Source organism: Ambystoma mexicanum, chromosome 4p, assembly GCF_040938575.1.
Source record: "Ambystoma mexicanum isolate Mex_15411 chromosome 4p, UKY_AmexF1_1, whole genome shotgun sequence".
NCBI lineage: Eukaryota > Metazoa > Chordata > Amphibia > Caudata > Ambystomatidae > Ambystoma > Ambystoma mexicanum.
The window spans coordinates 184,391,816-184,413,305 of record NC_090927.1 but is presented as its reverse complement, the minus strand read 5'-3'; the positions used below and the strand labels follow the sequence as shown (position 1 = coordinate 184,413,305).

The 21,490-nt window shown below is 47.7% G+C and overlaps 1 protein-coding gene across 6 annotated transcripts in view; it reads left to right on the top strand.

The window, feature by feature from the left end:
* EFR3B (EFR3 homolog B) overlaps positions 1-21,490 on the top strand; it is a 1,154,471-nt gene that overhangs the window by 795,576 nt on the left and 337,405 nt on the right. For all 6 annotated transcript variants that reach the window (XM_069605670.1, XM_069605672.1, XM_069605667.1 and 3 more), the window contains 2 exons: positions 9,897-10,032; positions 16,295-16,456. In XM_069605670.1, the coding sequence (XP_069461771.1) occupies positions 9,897-10,032; positions 16,295-16,456 (298 nt within the window). The remainder of the gene's footprint in view (positions 1-9,896; positions 10,033-16,294; positions 16,457-21,490) is intronic.

Here is a 21,490-nt window from a genome sequence, read left to right as displayed (position 1 = left end):
ATAAGTGATGGTCTAGGGTATGTAAGATCTTCTATCCCAGAAGAACTGGTCTCAGAAGAGTCCAGAATGAAACATCTGCAGGACTCCCTGCATGAAGCAAGTGGAATTGATACTTCCCCAGAAGTTGACTTTGGTAAGCGGATCATGCAGAAAGCAATTACAGATTGCTCATGAATAGAGTGATGTAATATATGGGATTGTCTAGGCCCACACCTGTGTACTTACAAGATGACCAAGTCTGGTTGTACACGCTGCAACTTCTTCTGGAAAGCAGAATGCTTATCCCACAATCCCACAGGATCGTGATGATAAAAAGTTTGATGCCATGGCCAAGAAGGTTTTCTCAGCATGTAGCATGGCCCTAAAGTCTGCTAATTTAACATGCACGCTGGCAAGGTTTAGCCACACCTTTTGGGATTGTGCTTCAATGGCGGCTGACCATCTTTTCGAAGGGGAGGAGAGAGACGGTTTCTTGAACATTATCAAGGATGGAAAGGATGCCATGTGCGCATCCCTCCAGACCGGTCTCAACTCTGTTGACTGCAACAGCAGAGCAATGGCAGCTAGTACGACAATCTGCAAATTTGCGTGGTTGCAGAAGTCGGGATTTGCCCCTGATGTACAGTACAGGCTTCTGAATATACCCTTTGACAGCACTCATCTATTTGGTAAGAAAGCTGATGACAGTTTGGAGAAGTTGCAAACTTTCAAGGCAGCGCCCAAATCCAAAGGAGCTGCAATAAGACAAACTCCTAACCACCCCACAGGTGCGCCCTGGAAGGGCTGGTCCTTTCGCTATTCTTCTGCATTCGGAAAAGGCAGAGGACAGCCAGCTCAAAGAGGCCAGAGGCAAATTCCCAGTGGTGGACCGGGCAGAGGTACTAAGACCGCAGCAGCAGGGCTACCTTACCCTCAGCCTCTGCGTCAGCTGCCTCAAAACCTCTCTGAGGTCTTATATCACAAGACAGCAGTAGGAAGCAGTTTAACTCAACATCTGACAGATTGGCAGGCTATTACTTCAGATGCTTGGACATTGGAGACAGTTGCCCAGGGTTACTGCCTGCCTTTTCTACGCAGACCTCAGAGTCATCCACCAGGGAACAACCCTTTGTTGTTTCCAGACCCGCTGCTTATGCAGGAGATTCTAGACCTGCTAGAGAAAGGTGCTATAGAACCGGTACCTGTATCGGAGAGGAACAAGGGTTGGAACTCCCCTTAATTTCAAATTCTGAAAAAGGGCGGAGGATTGAGACCCATCTTGGGCTTATGAGAATTGAACAAGTTCCTCCGGAAGGACAAGTTCAAGATGGTTACCCTTTCTCTGATCCTTCGGACCTGCAGCTTCAGGATTGGTTTGTATCTCTGGACCTTCAGAATGCTTACTTTCATGTGCCAATCCATCACAAGCACAGAAAGTACCTGAGGTTCGCCATTGACAACTCTCACTATCGGTTTCGGGTTCTGCCATTTGGGCTAACCTCTGCCCGAGGGTTTTCACCAAACTAATGGCAGTGGTGGAAGCGTGTCTCAGGAGAGTGGGGATTCACATCTACCCCTACCTGGACGATTGGTTGATCAGGGCCAGTTCCCCGGAACTAGCCCTGGATCATCTAAACCATACCTGCCACTCCCCCCACAGGCTGGGCTTCTCCCTCAACTTCAAGAAGTCCCACATGATGCCATCACAAAGATTCCAGTTTATCGGAGCAGTTCTGGATGCATCCCTTGGAAAAGCCTCGCCACCAGAGGTGAGGGCTCAAGACATTCTAAAGATGGTGAAAAAATTCCAAAATGCCCAACATCTCCCGGCCTTTGATTTTCTGAGGTTGCTCGGCCTGATGGCATCATGCATCTTTCTGGTGCCACAGGCTTGCCTGAGAATGAGATCTCTCGAATGGGCTCTCAGGACCCAGTGGTCACAGTTCTCACTGGACCTTCAGTGGTGGGCCTGTCGGGAAAACATCTTGAAAGGAGAACCTTTTTGGCAACCATGGCCAGAGATAACAGTAGTGAGGGATGCCTCACTCACGGGATGGAGAGCCCATACCAACAATTTGACCATCAGCAGTCGCTGGTCTCCATCAGAGTCCAAACTACATATGACCCTTTTAGCACTGAGGGCAATCAGACTAGCGCTGAAGGCCTTCCTGCCATCTGTACGGGGAAAGAATGGCCTGATAATGATGGGCAACACAGTGGCCAAGTACTTCCTCAACAAGAGAGGAGGTGTAGGGTCACTACCACTGTGCAGAGAGGCAATGCAGCTCTGGTTCTGGGCAATTGTGCAGAGAGGCAATGCAGCTCTGGTTCTGGGCAATTGTGCAGAGAGGCAATGCAGCTCTGGTTCTAGGCAATAAAGAAGGAATCTCTCTATCGGCAGTTCACCTAGCCAGAGAGAAGAACATGGCGACGGACGCTCTGAGTAGGCAGAGCACAGTCTCCCACAAGTGGGAACTAGCTCAGGAAGTCCTTCAAGAGATCTTCACCCTTTGGGGAACCCCTCAAGTGGATCTGTTCGTGACCAGTGTCAACAGGAAGTGCAAACTATTCTGCTCAAGGGAATTTCCCCCGAGAAGAGCTCTAGGAGACATGTTTGTGGTGGAATGGGAATTTCCTCTCCTATACGCTTTTCCTCCAGTCACCGTCATTCCTCATGTAATAAGGAGGTTGAGGAGGTTCAGGAAATCCATGATCCTAATTGCCCCGGATTGGGCCAGGAGAATGTGGTACCCGGCCCTTCTACACATTTCCATCTGTCCTCCGATTCGTCTTCCACAAAAAGCGGATCTTCTCTCGCGAGAGGAGAGTTGGGTCCTCCATCCAGATATAGAGACTCTCAGCCTTCACGCATGGTTTCTGAAAGGCTGAGATACCAAGATTGGGACCTCCCAGACGATGTAATGGAGGTTTTGCTTTCCGCCAGAAGGCCAGCAACTAAATCTTTTTACCACCGCCATTGCAACAAGTTCTGCAGCTGGTGTAGAGATGAGAATGTTTTCACATGTAATACACCAATGGTGTTATCCTTCCTTTTGTACTTTTTTGCACTTTTGCCCTCAGCCTCCGCTGACCCCATCCAAATTACATGTGGCGTTCCACAGGGGTCCTGTGTATCACCAACCATGTACAACATATTTATCAAGCCTTTTTTTGACAAATTGGACAAACTGTGTGTCATCTACACGAATTATGCAGATGATGCTCAGATTCTCATTCCCCTGTTGGTCAACTTTGATGAAGATTCGCGCCTTGAAACACTTGTGTATAGGCGCGTTACAAATGCCATATCATATCATATCATACAGACCTGGTAAATAAAATATGCCTCCTCATTCAGGCATGGATGGCATCTCATGGCCTCTGCCTGAATGATGACAAAACAGAAATCCTGATCCTTGGATCTACCTCTAGCTTAAAAAAAACGGTACCCCAACTACTCCGCCTTCAACATAGATCGTAATATCATTAAGATAGCTGAGAAAGTTAAAACCATAGGGTTTTACCTTGACTCCACCCTCTCCCTAAAGAAACAGGTGAGCTCCTTGGCGTCTTCAACTGCCTACACCTGCAAACTTATCCAAAACAAGCTGCATCACCCTTGCAAACGCCCTAATAATGTCGAAATTGGATTACTGCAATGCCCTATACATAGGGGCCAACAAGTACATCCTTGACAAAATCAAATTCTACAAAATAATGCACTTAGATCAGCCCTTAACAAACCGAACAGAGAACATGTCTCCAAATTCAGAAGGGAACACCACTGGCTAAAGATTAACGACAGAATCCTACTCAAACTACCTACAAATGCCTGAATAACACAGCACCTCCATACCTGACTGAGAGAATGGTTAGGAGAACATCTACCCGCCCCACTAGATCTGCTAATTCCTTTTGCCTGGAGATACCCAGATTTAAGCTGAAGAAATCTGGAAGTATTAGTTTCCTGGTGGAAGCTGGCCAATCCTGGAACGACCTCTCCCCAACACTTAGAGCTGGCCAATCCTACCCAAGTTTCAGGTGCAACACATTGATCTGGTTACGCGCCAACGACATATGATCCACGTTGGACCCATTATCAATGTACCTACCTGTATAGATTTCTCCTAATACATCATCCCACTTTCTTTCTCCTTTTATCGTCTGTAATGCTATTGTAACTTCTTCATTATGTAACTATATCCTGTGCAACTTTATCATGTAATGTTATTGTAACTATTTTACTGTGCAACTATATACTATGTATCAAGCTTCAAGTTCTCCTTTACCATGTTGCGCCCAGCTACCTTCGGTTCAGTGCGCCTTACAAATAAATAAATAAACAAACAAATTTCGCAAATCTGGGACTTCAGATTGGCACAATAAAAGGTTACCTAGCGGCGCTGTCCATCTTCAAGCGCACTGCTTAGGAACCCTCTTACTTTAAAATACCCTTGGTAATTCCATTTTTGAAGAGGCTAAGTAATGTTTACCCCCCAATTCCATTTCAAGTCCCGCTGTGGGACCTAAATCTGGTCTTAAAATTTGTAATGGGTACTCCCTTTGAACTTCTTCATTCGTGCCCATTATGACTTCTTACCCTCAAAAGTGTCTTTTTTAGTGGCAATGACATCTGCTCGAAGGGTGAGCTACAGGCTTTATCCTGCAAGCCTTCTCACACTGCCTTTCACAAAGACAAGCTGGTTTTACAAGTGAAGCCTAGGTTCCTCCCCAAGGTTGATTCGGAATTTCATATCACCCAAAAAATAACCTTGCCTTCCTTTTACCCTCCTCCTCATCCGGGGAAATAGAAAGAAAGGTTGCACAGACTTCATCCAAGGCATGGCTTGAGTTTCTATATTAGCAGACTGGCAAAATTAAGGCAAACTGACCAATTGTTTGTCAGTTACACAGGTTAGAAGCTGGGCCTAGCCATCACCAAACAAACCATGTCTAGATGGCTTATTCTAACTATTGTAGAATGTTACAAGTTGGCTGGTAAAGACCCTCCAGAGCACTTATGGGCTCATTCAACCAGGGGTATCGCAGCTTCGTCAGCTCTTCAAAGGGGAGGTCCATTAAAAGATATCTGCGCAGCTGCCACATGGTCGTCTGCACACACCTTTACAAAATTGTAAAGTTTGGCTTCTTCCACTAGCCAAGAAACTAAATTTGGAAAGGCAGTATTGCATTCTGTGCATACTTAAAAAATAAGTTTGTACTCCCTCCTCCTGTATACATTACTGCTTTGGGAGTCTTTCAAAGATAAGGAATACGTGAGAGGACACAATCCATTCGAAGAACAAGTTATTTACCCAAGGTAACGTTCTTTTGACTGGATGTTCCTCCCATGTATTCCTTATCGCCCCTCCCATCCTTCCCCGTAGTAAAACTTCCCTTGTGGTTGCAGTCTGTGGTCCCTCAAGGGTAGTGACCCTCTCATCCTGGACAGTGCCTAACGCTTCAAAACGGAACTGAGCAACAGACGCTCCGCAAGCTACTTACAACCATGATGACGTTGTCATCGAGACACAGGCCTCCGAGGGACATCGGCTCGACAGGCATCGACGCGCAGTGCCCTCTACTGGAAAAGAAATTTCCAAAGCAGCAAGCTGGATATTGGAAATATTAAAGATAAGGAATACATGGGAGGAACATCCAGTCGAAAGAACATTACCATGTTTAAGTAACTTGTTCTTCAATACTATTGCCAAGGAATACAAACAGGCCCTCATCACTGCTAAGGCGACCGCCTACAACACTAGAATCTCCAACGCCAGCTCGAACTCCCAAGAAATCTTTAGAATCCTCAAGAGAATTGGAAACAACATCCACACCTTCCTCTTCCATTACCAAAGATGAGTCCTGGTGCAACAGCATCCAAAAAGCTATGCAAGCCAAAATCACAACCCTCCAACAGAAGATAAAGACCAAACAAACTCTCATCACTTCCCACCTCCTTCTCCCCCCTGCCAAAATCCCACCCTCACCCCCTTTCCACTTTAGGGAAGTGTCAGAAGAAGAAACAACCAAAATACTCAATAAATTGAAGCCTTCTAAATGCAAAAGAGACATATGTCCCCCGAACATCATCAAAGACTGTTCGGAAACCCTTGTCCTATTCATCACCAAATTCATAAACACTTCCTTCTCTACAGGTAAAGTCCCAACCAACCTAAAAGAATCGTGGCTTCTCCCCCTACAAGAAAAGCCCTTGCTAGACCCCTCAGATCCCACCAACTTCTGCCCCATCACCACGGCCCCCTTCCTTCTCAAGATCCTCGACAGGGCAGCCTATGAACAAATCCAAGCCTTCCTGGAATCCAACCACATCCTAGGAATGCGCCATTCAGGTTTCAAACCAGGTCACAGAACTGAATCTGCACTTCTGGACCTAAAAAAACAGCTGGATGCCTTGAGGGATTAAAGCAAGCCAGCCCTGCTACTCCTCCTGGATGTGTCCGCAGCTTTTGACCTGGTGGACCACAACACCCTCTGCCACCACCTCAAGTCAGCCTCTCACTTTTCCCACCGGGATATTTTGATATTTGATATTTTATTTGTATTGCAGTCATACACACATGTTTCAACCATGAGTCTTCTCTGACATTGCCAGCGCCCCTACCACCCCCATCCCATGTGGTGTCCCACAATGATCCTGCGTCTCCCCCTCCCTAGACAACATTTTCACCAAACCCCTCTTTGACCTCCTAGACTCCATCGGCATAGCCTATACCAACTATGCCGATGACACCCAAATCCCGCCCCCCACCTCCTCACTGGCACCTATGACACAGATTCCCACACAATCAACAATATTTATGCTTCTATTCAGGCATGGATGGCCATGAATCATTTTTGCCTCAACAACGACAAAAGGGAGATCCTCCTGGCGGGCTCTCCCACCATGCAGAAAAAACTAGATCCGCAATACCCAGCCTTAACCATTGATGGCACCCGCGTCTCTGTGTCTATTTGGATGCCTCCCTCGACCTCACCAGACAAGTAAACGCTACTGCCCCCTCTGCGCTTACACAGCCAAGCTCCTTAACGCATCCAGACACTTCCTCACAATGCCTGGCTGCCTTGCCATCGGCAGAGCAATCACTGGTGCAAGGCTTGATTACTGCATTCTCTGGAACCTTAAAACAAAACATCAACAGACTACAGGTGATTCAAAACAATGCGCTACGCGCAGCGTTCAACATTCCTAGAAAGGCTCACATCACAGCTGCAAGAAAGGAAGCGCACTGGTTACCCATCCGGGAAAGGATTCTCTATAAAATTCTCTCCATCACCCATAAATGCCTTGCGAACAATGCCCCAAAATACCTGTCCCAATGAATTATGAGACCCACCTCTACTAGACCAGTTAGATCGTTCCACGCCCGCTGCATTGTCCCTTCCTTGGTCAAACTAGCCAAAGGAGGAGGATCCAGCTTCCCTACAGTTGCAGCACATCATTGGAACGCTCTTCCTCCTACACTGAGAGCAATGGAATCCTACTGGCCTTTCCATAAGGCCCTAAAGACTTCGGTCTTTGCCTAATTGACACTTTAAAATGAATGAAAGACTAAACCCATAATCTATAAGATTTCATGTGTAGCAGGTTCCTTTATAGCGCCCTGATGCACCAGGGCTAAGGCGCTCTACAAATGTAAAAATTAAATAAATACAGGCTAATCGCAAAGATGCGGAGCATAATTTACAGTAATCTACATTATTTACAGAGATATAGGGTGGACACATGCTGGATTAATAGATTATGGTAAGGTTTGCATTTAGCAGATCTAGGAAATGTTTTAGTACCACTTTCAATCAATGGCAGCGTTTTTGATATCTGGCGGTAGGTGGTTGCAGTTTAAGGGTGCCTGGAGTGAAGAGGAGCGGAAAAGGGGGGGGCTGCGCAGGTTAGAAGGGGGACAGAAATGTTGCGTAGTTTCTCTGAGAGAAGAGTACAATAGAAAGAACAGCGGGCAGTAGAGTTGGCCAGAAGGTTGAGCGAGGGCAAGCAGGAGGAATTGAAGAGGGATTTTGTTGTAATGAAAGACCGTCAGCCACTCCAGGTAAGTTGTACATAAGTCCTTTAATCCAGTTACACTTAAGTTACACAGACGGACCCACTGCTCCCACCACTAGCTGCATATCTCTAACTGCCCAAGTACGGAAACCATTGCCCCAACACACGCACTCCTACATCAACATTCTCTCCCCATCAAACCTCTCTCTGACATCATGCATCCATCCACCCAGCACGGCAAGATAGAAAACACCAGACACACGCATATATCTCATTCACATTCATACACCCACGTTCAGACACCGCAAACCTCCTCTCTTTCACACCACAGTCTCACAACACCTCAACATACCGAATCAGTCACTCACACAACCATAATGCATTACCCTGCCATAGGGATTTAAGCTATGTTCACACTAACACTTTAAACCTCCACTGGATCTCCGTCCATTCTAAAACCACCTAATCCCCACATATGATATGACATTTATAAAGCGCCTACACAAGTGTTTCATCTCACGACCTCCTTCTCCAAATCACCATTACACCTGCTATATCTCATCTACTTTGCTGCAGACATTTCCAAAATTAGGGACTCCCTCCTGACCTTTCTCACAATCCCTCCTCCTCTGCCTCTATTTCCCACTTTAGTCACACTAATACTGAAGAAGGGCCAACTCTACAGGTGAAGGCTAACCTCTCTTGTGCCCCATCAGACCCTCTTGCTCCTTAGCTCGTCAATCCCATTGCCCTTTTACTGGCTTGTCTCCTTGCTGAACTCTTCAACCTGTCCTTAGATTCGCTTTCCCTCTATTTTGGAAATGACCATGTCTTCCCTCTCCTAAAAAAGCAAGGGTTGACCCAAATCTACCGGCTAACTTTTGCCCTTTGTCTCCCCATCCACACTACTCTAAAGAGCTTGAAAGTGTTGTGTTTAACAGTGTTATACATTTCTTAGACATCCACATCCTTCGAGACCACCCGTCACTCCACGGAAACTAATCTCATGAATATCTCCAACTTCATCTCATTTGCTAAGCACTCCACCCCTATCTTCTATCCTAATTCTCATTGACCTGTCTGCTGCCTTTGACACTGTCAATCACTCTGATCTTCTTAATACTCTTTCTTCTTGGGATGTGCAATCAATCCATTGCTGCACGGATTGAATCCTACCTGGCGCCTTGCCAATTCTCGGTCTCCTGGAGCAACAACACCGCTCAACAACCCTCCTCTGGCTGTTGGTGTTCCACAGGGCACTGGCTTGGGTCCTCTCCTCTTTACACTCTACACATCTGCTCTTGGGGCACTAATATCCTCCTTTGGATTCCTGTACAACTCTTCACGGACGACACACAAATCTTCTCTTTTCTTGAACTTTCCTCTGACCTCTCTAACAAAATTTCCAACTGTGTCGCTGCCATTTCACAGCGTTCTTTTTTTAAACTAAAAAAGGCAAAGTGTTGAATAAAATCAAGAGTTAGGGAGATATGATAGATTGCTTATGAAGAACAGTGGTGCATCAAAATACATTTTGCCTGCATTTTTCATTTACCAAACCCACTTCTCATTATTCTTGCAGTCCTCTAGAGCGCGTCACTTAGTGTTTCATGATTGAAGATGAGGAAATCAAACACAGCTACCCCCTATGCATCTAATGACATTCTTCACACATGTAATTGGGTCACTGTAACGTTGACTGAAGCTCAGATTTAGAAATTGCTGTTATTAATTTTCGCTCAACATAAAATATAGCCCACTTCTTGCGCTGTGGTTCTCTGTATCCCTGAAAATGTGGCCTTATAGTGCATACCAAATAACTTGATTTCACTATTTCGCTGTGGTGAATATTATCCAACACAATTTAGGAAACATGTATTTTTTTGTTCTTTCACAGCCTCAGCATTCTCACTTAGTCATTCAACAACTTCTGGGACACCTGGATGCAAACAGCAAAAGTGCTGCCACAGTGAGGGCCGGCATTGTGGAGGTCCTTTCCGAGGCAGCAGTAATCGCAGCTAGTGGATCAGTAGGTAAGGTGTTTATAGATGTCTGAAGAATGACTTATGTGATATTTGATCAGGTGTATCTTTTTTCTGAATGTTGATATATGTGGCACTTGCTCAAGTGCATGTTGTTCAGGTTCGCTGTCCTATTAGAACAGAGATCTTGTGCGCTGTCTGTGAAACGGGGGTGTGGTAGCAAGAATGTTGGTCAATCAAGCAGAAGTCACGCTTCTTAAAATGTCAGCTGACCTATCCAACTATCCGAAATATGCTCACATCCTAGAATAAATCTAGGTAAGAGTGCAGATCTCTGCTCAAAGCCTGGGAGAAAGCAAGGGTAGTGTGCACAGTCTCTGCCAGACCCTCAGAGAAAGCAAGGGAAGTGTGCAAAATCTTTTCTCAAACCCTCAGAGAAAGAAACGGAAGTGTGCACAGTCACTGCTCAGACCCTCAGAGAAAGCGAGGGAAGTATGCACTGTCTCTGCGCAGACCCTTGGCGAAAGCAACGGACATGTGCACAATCTCTGCTCAAACCCTCGGAGAAAGCAAGGGAAGTGTGCACAAACTTTCTTCAAACCCTCGGAGAAAGCAAGGGAAGTGTGCAAAGTCTCTGCTCAGACCCTTGGAGAAAGCAAGGAAACTGGGCACAATCTCTGCTCAAAGAAAGAGTTCACCAGGGGTAGCAATGGTCAGGGGATCAAGGCTAGCTCTCAGGAGGAGAGGAGAGTAGAGAAGACAAGAACACAAGGTGACTGTTACTTCATGCAAATGAATATCAAAGCAGAGTTATATGTCAGATATACTCTATATCGAGTAAAAGGTTGGTAAGTATGCATGTGTGGTTGAAAGTAAGCAATTTGTGCTCTAGCACTTTGAAGCATCTCTTGTGCTAGATGGAATTACCAATACAGATCTCAGACCAAATATCTGGACAGAATCAAAAATATGGCTAGGAAATACTACTTTATTTTTAGTTCAATAAAGCTGGGCAAACTGGAAGACATCGGACTGATGCTCTCTCTCTCTCTCTCTCTCTCTCTCTCCCTCAATCTCAATCTCTCTCTCTCTCTCTCTGTCTCTCTCTCTCTATGCCAATATGTGCCATCTATGTTGTCATTCTGCGTGACAAATTATAAAACCTATTGAGGGGAGGGATTGGTTAGGGGAACATGTGTACCTATATTGTACTACCTCTACATTTGTATAATACTGATTTATAGCAGAGAAAATGGCAGCGGATTGATCTATGCAACATGGTATTGCCCCATATACGCTATGATTGGTTGGCATTCTCGCCCAACCTTGGTCTTTTCGGCTTGTTAGCAGCATGTGAGAGAAACGGAACCCAGGTGCTTGAGTCACGTCAGATTACTCCCTGCTTTCCCAATTAATCCATCATCTCTCATCAGTCCGACCATAAGCCAAAGTCTTCTAGTCTGTAGTTGACCTTGTAGCCTGCTCACTCTTCTGGAATATTTAAGGGACTGTAGCACATCACTATCTTCATCCAAAGCCTAATGAATAGCCCTTGTTTTTGACTTCTGAATCACGTGTGAGGAGACCACAAATGTGGCCATTTCGACCTTCTATTTACTGCTATTTGATTTAATTATCCTGGGTGTTCTTGCTCCTCTTGGCCTCTAGAGACTTGCTCACTCCATCTGTATAGACTTCATACACTTTTAATTGTCCAATGCTTGGCTCTTGCAGATGTTTAATCTAAGAGAAATATGTCTCTCATTCATAGCTTATCCGTCTGCCTCCCCTTGTGCCTTGCAATTATTCCTCAAAATAGCCTCATTGATCCCAGATCAACATAGACTCCTCTTTGTTTTGCACACAAAGCTATTCTCCCACATTTCCTAATTCTGCAGCCTTGGTTTGTCTCTGAGATAGCTGCGCTGAAGTTGACACAAGCCGACGTCCATTTTCCTTTCATGCCCATCCTTGCCACTCTATATGTTCCTCTATAGCAATCTTCTATATGTCTTTTTTTCCTTGCGTTACTGCATATCTACATTTATTGGTCAACAAGTTACTGTAACTTCTTTGTATATATGATGACTTTATCCTTAAGTACATGTTTCTCTTGTTGCTTCGGTTACATCGTCACTCTTAAAGATTTTCATATCGTTTCCGTATGTCTTCATATATTTTATTTATGGCGTCACTCTGCCCTCTTCAGATTTCACTTAACGCTCCCTAATGGCTAATGGTGCGTGCTGACATCCTTCTATACAACATCCTTCCATCCTTCCTTGTCTGAGTGCATATCGTCTCTCAGACACTCAATGCGGTATAGGGACAATGCATGGAGTCCCTTTTGCAGCTCTTCTCCGGTTGTTCCAATATGACGTCAGTGAGGTGGCTGGAGCTAGGGAAAACTCGTCCATCTGCTCCTCTATAAATTCTTTAGAAAGTGTCCAGTCTTTTGAAGATGCTTTCTCTAGTCTTGTCCCTATTAGTTTGGGTCAGCAGCAAAGCCCATGGTTAATTTAGGCTTTCGAATTAGAGGTTTATTATAGATTTTTCCAGGGTACTGTATGAACTGTATTCACTGACTCATAGGTTAGTCTCTAATAGGAAATAGTGAGTTAGACAGAAGGGCTTATGATTGGATGAGTTGGATACAGGCTATGCTAGGGCATGTATCGCAATGTGTGCAGTGTAATGTGTAGAGGCAGTGTTGGAGATTGTCATTTTCTTTGGGTTCCACAGGTTTCTTTTCCCAAAGTGAGCCAAGTGCTGGGAACCTCACAGGTCACAGAGTCCACACTTGGGAAGTAATGCCATCTCAGTCCCCTGCGGGGAACAAACGACTGGGATAAACGAATAGAATAATTTCAAAATGGCATACCTCCTCTTACACATCTCTGTCATATGCAGCCACAGGTTGGTCCACAGCCCAGCTTAGGGTACTTGGAGAATTGCTAGTTCGAGCATGCTTAAACTACTCTTCTTTTCCACTTATAGGGCAAACACAGTTGACACTGATCTCACAATTTATTTTACCAGGCCCCAGTCCCTCTAATGTACTTAAATGGAGAGAAACAACAGGAGGGTGTGATAGTTGGAAGTATGAGTGCGGAGGTGCAGGAGAGGCGGGTGTACAGTTTAGAGCATGGTGGAGCGGTGAGTTGATGAAGCCTAGCATAGGAGAGAGTGAAGAGGAGAAGGATTGAGAGATTAGAGAGAGAGAGAGAGAAAGAGAAGGAGAGAGTGGGGAGGAGAGGGTGGAGGTAGAATATGGGGGATAACCTGTACACCCTGTACTGTAAAGACGTTCCTGACAAAGTGGAGGGGAAGGAAGAACCTCTGTACTTCAGAGATTCTAATTCCGGGCCAGGTTGGGGGCCTGATTGCTTCGGCCCAGCAGAAGGGGGATGTTGTCAGTACCCTGGGGTCCACCATATTGATGGCTGCTGGAAGCCTGATTCCGGTATTACTCAAATTGACCTTTTACAATTGACCTTTTGTACAATTGACCTAATTATAGTGGTCCTAATTGACCTTCTGCACAATTGACCTTTACATTATTTTAGTTATTTTATATATGTATTGGGTTGGTTTTGGATTATAAATAATATAAGGGGGTTGGGTGGGGGATTGCGGGGGGTTCCCCCCCCCCCCGCATATATGTCCTAATTGACCTTCTAAATTAGATCAATTCTCCCGAGGTCAATTCTCCCAAGGTCAATTGTGAAAAGGTCAATTAGTATACAACCCTGATTCCACCAGTCGTAGGACTTGAGTACATCAGTTAGCTGTACCTAGTAGGATAGTCATGGAGGACCTACATATGACCCTGTCGACATTGACTGCAACCTCAAGAAGTACCCAGAGACAAGAAGGAAGTCTTTGGGACACTCACAGAAAATGTTCAAGGGGAACAGGGCAGGACTGAGGGCAACAGTGCTCGTGAGGATCTGCCTAATACCTATCTTTGTGACCCAGAAATAAAACTGGTAATTAACTTTTAACTGGGCTTGAGTTGTATGTTGATCCCACGGCCGCCGTGACAATACGAGCAGCAACAGCGGTGACAATACGAGCAGCAATGCCTTTGACAAAAGGAGCAGCACCGGCCATGACAATACGAGCAGCAACGGCCGTGACAATAGGAGCAGCAACGGCCGTGACAATAGGAGCAGCAACGGCCGTGACAATAAGAGCAGCAACGGCCGTGACAATACGAGCAGCAACGGCCGCTACAATACGAGCAGCAACAGCCGTGAAAATTCGAGCAGCAACGGTCTCTGGGCAATGCACTATGGATCAGATTGTCGTGCACATGGACATACGCGTTTTTTTATTGTCGTTCAGAGCCATTGATTGCACAGTCATGTGCACACATTTCCTTCTTGATAATGATCGATCCAATTCCATCTTTTTTTCAATTTTACCATAGTTTTCATCTTTTGCCTTTCCATTGTGACAAAGATGCCTTTTATAGGTTCATTATCAAAATGTTCAGCGAGAGATGGCTGTAAGAATAGGACATGAGGTAATATGTTTAGTTTCCAAAATGAAACCGCTTTATGGCAGGAGGTGAAACCATACACTTTCCCGCCAACACCTCTCATTCACAGAGTTGAACAAAAGATTCCCAACTCACACATGACGATAAGACTCATTACACCCACATGTGACAGGCAAATATGATGGCTGCACCTGCTCAGAATGGACATAAAGCATCCAACGAGACTTCATCGACATCAAAATCTATTCACTCAAGGTTCACACACTCAAAACTGAGCGGCTTGGCTTCTATGATCCTAGAATTTGGACATTTAAATCTACCACAAAGATGCATGGACATACTCAGGGAAATGCACAAGCCAAACAAAAGGGATTATTACTACATGGAAGGAAGAGGATTTCTGGTTCACAGGACACCAGATACATATCTTAAGATTTACAGACTCAAATATGGTTTAATGTCTACTGCATCTTTTAGAAAGCGACTAGCATGGCTTTCAGTAAAGGTCCATTTGGTAGCCGTAGCAACATAAAGCACATCACAGCGCTACATCATGGGCTGAAAAGAGCCAGTTCTGGAGACTCGTGGGAGCAATTAAACAGCTGCATCCACTGATCTCCTGACCAACCTCTGGTTGGCATTTGAATGTGGTTCTACATACATAGGCTAATGTTTCCGTAGTTCCTGGCAAGGTTGCTTTTTTAGTATCTAGCTCCGTCAGTGGTCACATGTGTTATACGCTAGGACAAGGTGGTGGTCAGAACACATCCAACATCTAAACACAAATTCACACCCAGATTCCATGTCAACCACACAATCGAGCTACCAGCACGTTTCAAGAATACACAATCAAATGCAGAAAGCAGACACTAGATTCAGGGATGGTGGTCATATTTTACAAGGAAGAGCTAGACCCGCTAGGCAACAAAAAATTGGCTAGTTTTCCTATGGGTTAGTGCAACAGGGATACCCAATCAGTAAGGGCAGGTGTTGCGAGATGAATTATACAGTGGATCAAAGGATGCTGTTAAGTACCAAGAAGCTGCTTGCAAAGTCCACATCACATTCTGCAAGTGTGACGGGATTCACATGCACCGGTTCACCAATAGACACCCAAATGCAAGGCTGAAACCTGAAGTTTGATACACACACTCTTAGCAGTACTGAGTAAGAGCACACACACATGTGGAGTAAGCAGCGCTGAGACAGTAATTGAACTTTGTACCTGCCACACCCACGGTTAGCGGGAAATGCTGATTGCTAATCTGTGCATAGTATTTGAATCCAAAACATTTGCAATCTGCACACCACCACCATTACGCACCAGTAATGGTCTTTTCTAATGTGTAACATATATAGGGATGCACGTTTACCTTTCTTCCACTTCTTTGCATAATAGGTGTTCTTATTACCTAAATTAAGGGCATGCAAAATAATGACCCCCAGAAATAAGAAAGTCTGAATTGTCCCTGCCAAGATGCAAACCTTTATCGTACAAGCTGAAGAAGGTACAGAACAGGGGTTACCTTGATGAGCTATCTTGCTGGCATGGGACTTGGAGCCTCGTTTGTTTAGGAGAATAACCAATGTGTTTACCTATGGTCAATGATCTTTGTGGTGTTTGCCTTTTACTAGCCAGAAATTCCTAACTCTCCTTGTTAATTCAAAGATGCATTGAATACCAGTATATCTGTTTAAGCTGTCCACACATGTTCTTCACAAGAGCATATCTTTTGTAAAAAAGGAAGCCATCTCAATCTTAAACTTGGATCAATCTACAGTTTTGTTCCATGTTTTTTCTTTTTTCAGGTCCTACTGTGCTAGAAGTGTTCAACACACTGTTGAGGCAGCTCCGGCTAAGCATTGATTATGAGCTGACTGGCAGCTATGACTCCGCACTGAACATTGGTTCCAAAATCATCAAAGAACACGAGGAAAGGATGTTCCAAGAGGCTGTCATCAAGACAATAGGTATGGCGGCATTCTTGCAAGAGCCAAACATTAGCAACAGTGGCCAAGATGCAAAGACTAGGCCATAGAAATCCAGTTACTGTGGCAATGGGAACTAGTATGATGAGAAGCGGGGAAGTAAATCAATTTGCACCGTGCCTTTAAAGAGGAGCCGTTCTTCGCACAAGAGCCTCCTTACATTATTACTGATGTCTCCAAGTATCTAAACCTGGCTTGTTGTAAATGTTATTTCGAGGGGATTGGGTCCTCCGACATAGTCCATATCTATGACATGTAATCACACCACAGCTGTGCTGCTTCGGAAACTTTTTTCGGCGTCTGCATCCTGCGTCGATGACGTTGATGCGCCGTCGTCGAGGACCTCCTCCGACGTCCGACGTCATCCGATGTGATAAGTAGGACGCACGACGCCTGTAGCCTCAGTTCCGTTTTTTCCGCGAACGTGTTGCTTCGTGAATCTCGGTTAACGCCTCGACTCTTTGGAGTTCTGTTCTTCTCGGTTCTTCGAACCTGTTCGTTTTTGTGAAAATCCTTCATGTGAAGATGTCTTCTACTTCGTCTTCGACCCCGCGTCCGGGATTCAAGAAGTGCGGGGAGTGTGGGTCCAAGATGTCAGTGACGGACTCGCACGACGCCTGCCTCTGGTGCCTCGGGGAGGCCCACGACACGGATGACTGTATAGACTGCCAGTCGCTCACGTCCAAAGCCTTACGCGAACGCAAGAAGAAGTTGTCGGTAGGTCGGGTGTCCAAGCCCCGGAAGTGGAAGTCTGCGGGGCTTTCGACGGATGACTCTCTGCGTCATTGTCGGAGGTCTCGTGGGTCTCCTTCTAGGAGTCGGTCTCGCCACTCCTCAGCCTCTTTGAGGCATTCTCGGAAGCGCCGACACCGGTCGTCTTCCAGGTCCTCTTCGGAGGACTCTGCCCGGCACGTCGCTTACCCCACCAGCCGTGCGACGCCGGAGGAATGGGCTTCCTTCGGGAAGAAAATGCTGGCGATTCTTGAGTCGCAGGGTACTAAGCCGTCCGTGCCCCCGAGTGGGGTCGGTCGTGTGAGGTCGAGAGACACCACTCGCAAGAGTGGTCGGCACGAGTCACGGGAAAGGTCCCGTTCGGACAAGGAGACTCGTTCTCGACGTACCCATTCCAGGTCCCGGTCCTCGACGTGTTCGAGACCGTGTGCACCTGTGAGGTCTTCGAGGAAGACATCGACGTCTGAGGCGTCGAGGGCGTCGACAGGCTTTCTCGAGGCTCCGGCTCCGAGGAAGTCGTCGAAGCCGCCGAAGCTCAGGTCGTCGAAGGACACGCTCGGGGCTCCGGCTTCGACGGCTGTGTCGACGCCGCCGTTGCTGGCGCCGCTGCATCTGACGTCGACGCCGATTTCCTCGACGTCGACGCCGATCCTCTCGGCGCCGATGCCTGTTCTCTCGACGCCGGCGCCGATTCGCTCGACGCCATCGACGCCTTTCGTGTCGGAGGTACCCCGTGGCACGGGGGAACCCCCTAGGAAGGCTCTGGTTAAGAGCAAGCACTCTCGGGTGCCTTCTTTTCGCCACCTGGATTATATTTCAGAGGCGGATGAGGATTCGGATGGCCTGGTTCCTAGTCAGGTTCCCGATGAAATTGTCTCGGGCCATAGTCAGTTTGACGATTTGAGGCAGTCACTGCATGATGCCAGTGGACTGGACACCTCTCCGGAGGTGGAGTTTTGTAGGCCCGAGCCTGGCTCTCATGCCGATTCCTCGTACCGGCGCCTTATGGCTAGGGTTTCTGAGTACTTGGGATGGTCTGCTCCCCCAGGGGAGTTTGTGCAGGATGATCTAACGGACATCCTTGATGTTGGTTCCCCAACTGACCCGGTACTGCCATTCCATATGGCTTTACAGAGAAGGGTGGTGGCGGCTTGGACTGCTCCGGAGAATCTCCCGGCGGTGGGCAGATCCTTGTCGCAAAAATACCGTCCAGCCAGTAGCGACCCCTGCTTCTTGACCAGGCACCCCGCTCTGGAGAGTTTGGTGGTGCAGGCGGCCACGGCTCCGGCAAAGCAGGTGTCGTACCCTACCATCCCTCCTGATAGGGACGACAAACGTTTTGATGGCTGGGCGAAGAAAGTGTTTTCTTCTGGTGGTATGGCGCTTCAGGCGGCCAACTCCATTTGTGCCTTGTCTCGTTTCACACACACTCTGTAGAACTGTGTTGCGTTAGCGGCTGAACATATTCCCGAAGGGGACGAACGGGATGGTTTCCTTGCTATGGTCCAGGATGGTAAGGATGCCATGTGTGAGTCCGTTCAGTCGGGTTTGGACTTAGCTGAATGCGTCAGTAGGTCCATGGCGGCGAGCACCGTGATGCGCAGGTTTGCGTGGTTGCGGAAGTCGGGGTTTGCTCCTGATGTGCAGTCCCGGCTCCTCAACATGCCCTTTGACGGTAAACACCTTTTTGGCAGCAAGGCTGACGAGAGCCTTGAGAGGTTGCAGACCTCAAAAGCTGCAGCAAAGTCGTTGGGCGCTGCAGTTCGCCAACCTCCGCCTTTTCGTCCTAGGGGACAGCAGTGGAGGGGTGGTTCCTTTCGCTATTACTCGTCCTTCAGTAAAGCGAGAGGAGCTGGCAGTCAAAGAGGCCAACGCAGGGGTACCAGAGGTGGACGACAGGGTACCCGTGGTGCCATGGCCGCTCGGGCAGTTGCCTCTTTGCCCTCAGATAACGCCGCAGCCGCTCCCACTCAGTCATGAGGCCATGTCCCATGGTTCGCCGGTTGGGGGAAGGCTGGCGCAGCATCTTCTAGAGTGGCAAGCCGTGGGTTATGATCTCCAGAACCCTTCAGATGTGTGGGTTCTGGAGATCATAACCCACGGCTACTGTCTTCCCTTTCGGCACAGGCCTCGCGACAATCCACCGGGGAACCTCTCTTTGCAGAATCCGGATCCGCTCCTTGCGCAGGAAATTCAAGCCCTGCTGGAGAAAGGCGCCATAGAACTGGTGCCTGTAGCGGAGAGGAACAAGGGATGGTATTCCCCTTATTTTTTGATTTCGAAGAAAGACGGGGGATTGAGACCCATCATGGACTTGCGCGGTTTGAACAAACTCCTCAGGAAGGACATGTTCAAGATGGTTACTCTCTCTCAAGTCCTCCAGGCCCTTCAGCTTCAGGACTGGTTGGTGTCACTCGACCTCAAGGATGCTTACTTCCACGTGCCGATCCATCCCAAGCACAAGAAGTACCTGAGGTTCGCGGTTGGCGACTCGCACTTTCAGTTTCGGGTCCTACCGTTCGGATTGACCTCCGCCCCAAAGGTTTTCACCAAGCTCATGGTGGTGGTGGCAGCGCATCTCAGGCAAAGGGGGATTCACGTCTACCCCTACCTGGACGATTGGTTGATCAGGGGGAGCTCTCCCGAGCAAGTCCTGGATCATCTGTCCGTCACCTGCCACTCCCTTCACAGGCTGGGCTTCTCCCTCAATTTAAAGAAGTCCCATTTGACGCCAACACAGCGGCTCCAGTTCATCGGAGCAGTGCTCGACACTTCCCTGGGGCAGTGTTTTCCTCCCCAGGTGAGGACTCTTCACATTCAGCAGATGGTGCACAAGTTTCAGCATGCCCAGACGCTCCCAGCGTTCGTGTTCTTGGGGTTGCTCGGCCTCATGGCATCCTGCATTCTTCTGGTGCCAGAGGCTCGCCTGCGGATGAGATCTTTGCAGTGGGCACTCAAGACGCAATGGTCGCAGTCCTCCAGCAGGATGTCGGACCCGGTTCAGGTGCCGCCCTCGGTCGCCCGGGACCTTCTGTGGTGGGCCGTCGAAGGCAACTTGATGAAGGGGGCTCCATTTTGGCTTCCCTGGCCGGAGGTGACGATCGTGACGGATGCATCCCTCACGGGATGGGGAGCTCATGCCAACGGGCTGACAGTCAGCGGTCGTTGGTCTCCGTCGGAGTCCAGACTCCATATCAATCTGTTGGAGCTGAGGGACGTCAGGCTAGCCCTGAAGGCTTTTCTGCCGACTGTGCGAGGAAAGAGTGTCCTGATCCTGACGGACAACACAGTGGCCATGCACTACCTCAACAAAAAGGGGGGGGGGGGCAGGGTCACTTCCTCTGTGCAGGGAGGCGATGCAGCTCGAGTTCTGGGCCATCCAGCAGGAAGTTTTGATCTCCGCAGTTCATCTGGCCGGAGACAAAAAACGTGACGGCGGACGCTCTGAGCAGGCAGAGCGCGATCTCTCACAAGTGGGAGTTGGCTCAGGAGATTCTCCTGGAGATCTTCGCCCTTTGGGGGACCCCTCAAGTGGATCTCTTCGCCTCCAGTGTCAACCGGAAGTGCGAAAGGTTTTGTTCGCGGGAATTTCCTCCAAAAGGAGCCTTAGGAGACGTGTTCGTGGTGGAGTGGTCATTCCCGCTGCTGTACGCGTTTCCTCCAGTCCCCGTCATCCCGCAAGTGCTGCGGAGGTTACGGAAGTTCGGTTCCCGGATGATCCTCATTGCTCCGGCGTGGGCTCGGAGGACGTGGTACCTGGACCTTCTCGACTTGTCCATCTGCCCTCCACGTCGTCTTCCCTACCGAGACGATCTGCTCTCACGGGAGGGGGGTCAGGTTCTCCATCCAGAGGTCAGATCCCTCAACCTTCACGCTTGGCTTCTGAAAGGTTGAGGTATAAGGATTGGGACCTCCCTGAGGACGCGATGGAGTTGTTGCTTTCGGCCCGAAGGCCAGCAACAAAGTCTCTGTACCGTTGCCGGTGGCGTAAGTTCTGCGACTGGTGCAGAGTTCAGAATGTGGATCCTTTTGCATGTGACATCCCCATGGTTCTGTCCTTTTTACTTTCTTTGGCCCACGGGGGCTTGCAAGTGGGTACCATTAAAGGTTACCTGGCAGCGCTGTCCATCTTTAAGCGCTCGTCTGAAGAGTGTTCTTACTTTAAAATCCCTTTAATTTCACAGTTTCTGAAAGGGCTCACTAATGTGTTCCCTCCGTCAACTTTCCTGGTGCCCGGTTGGGATTTAAACCTTGTCCTTAAGTTTCTTATGGGTGCTCCGTTTG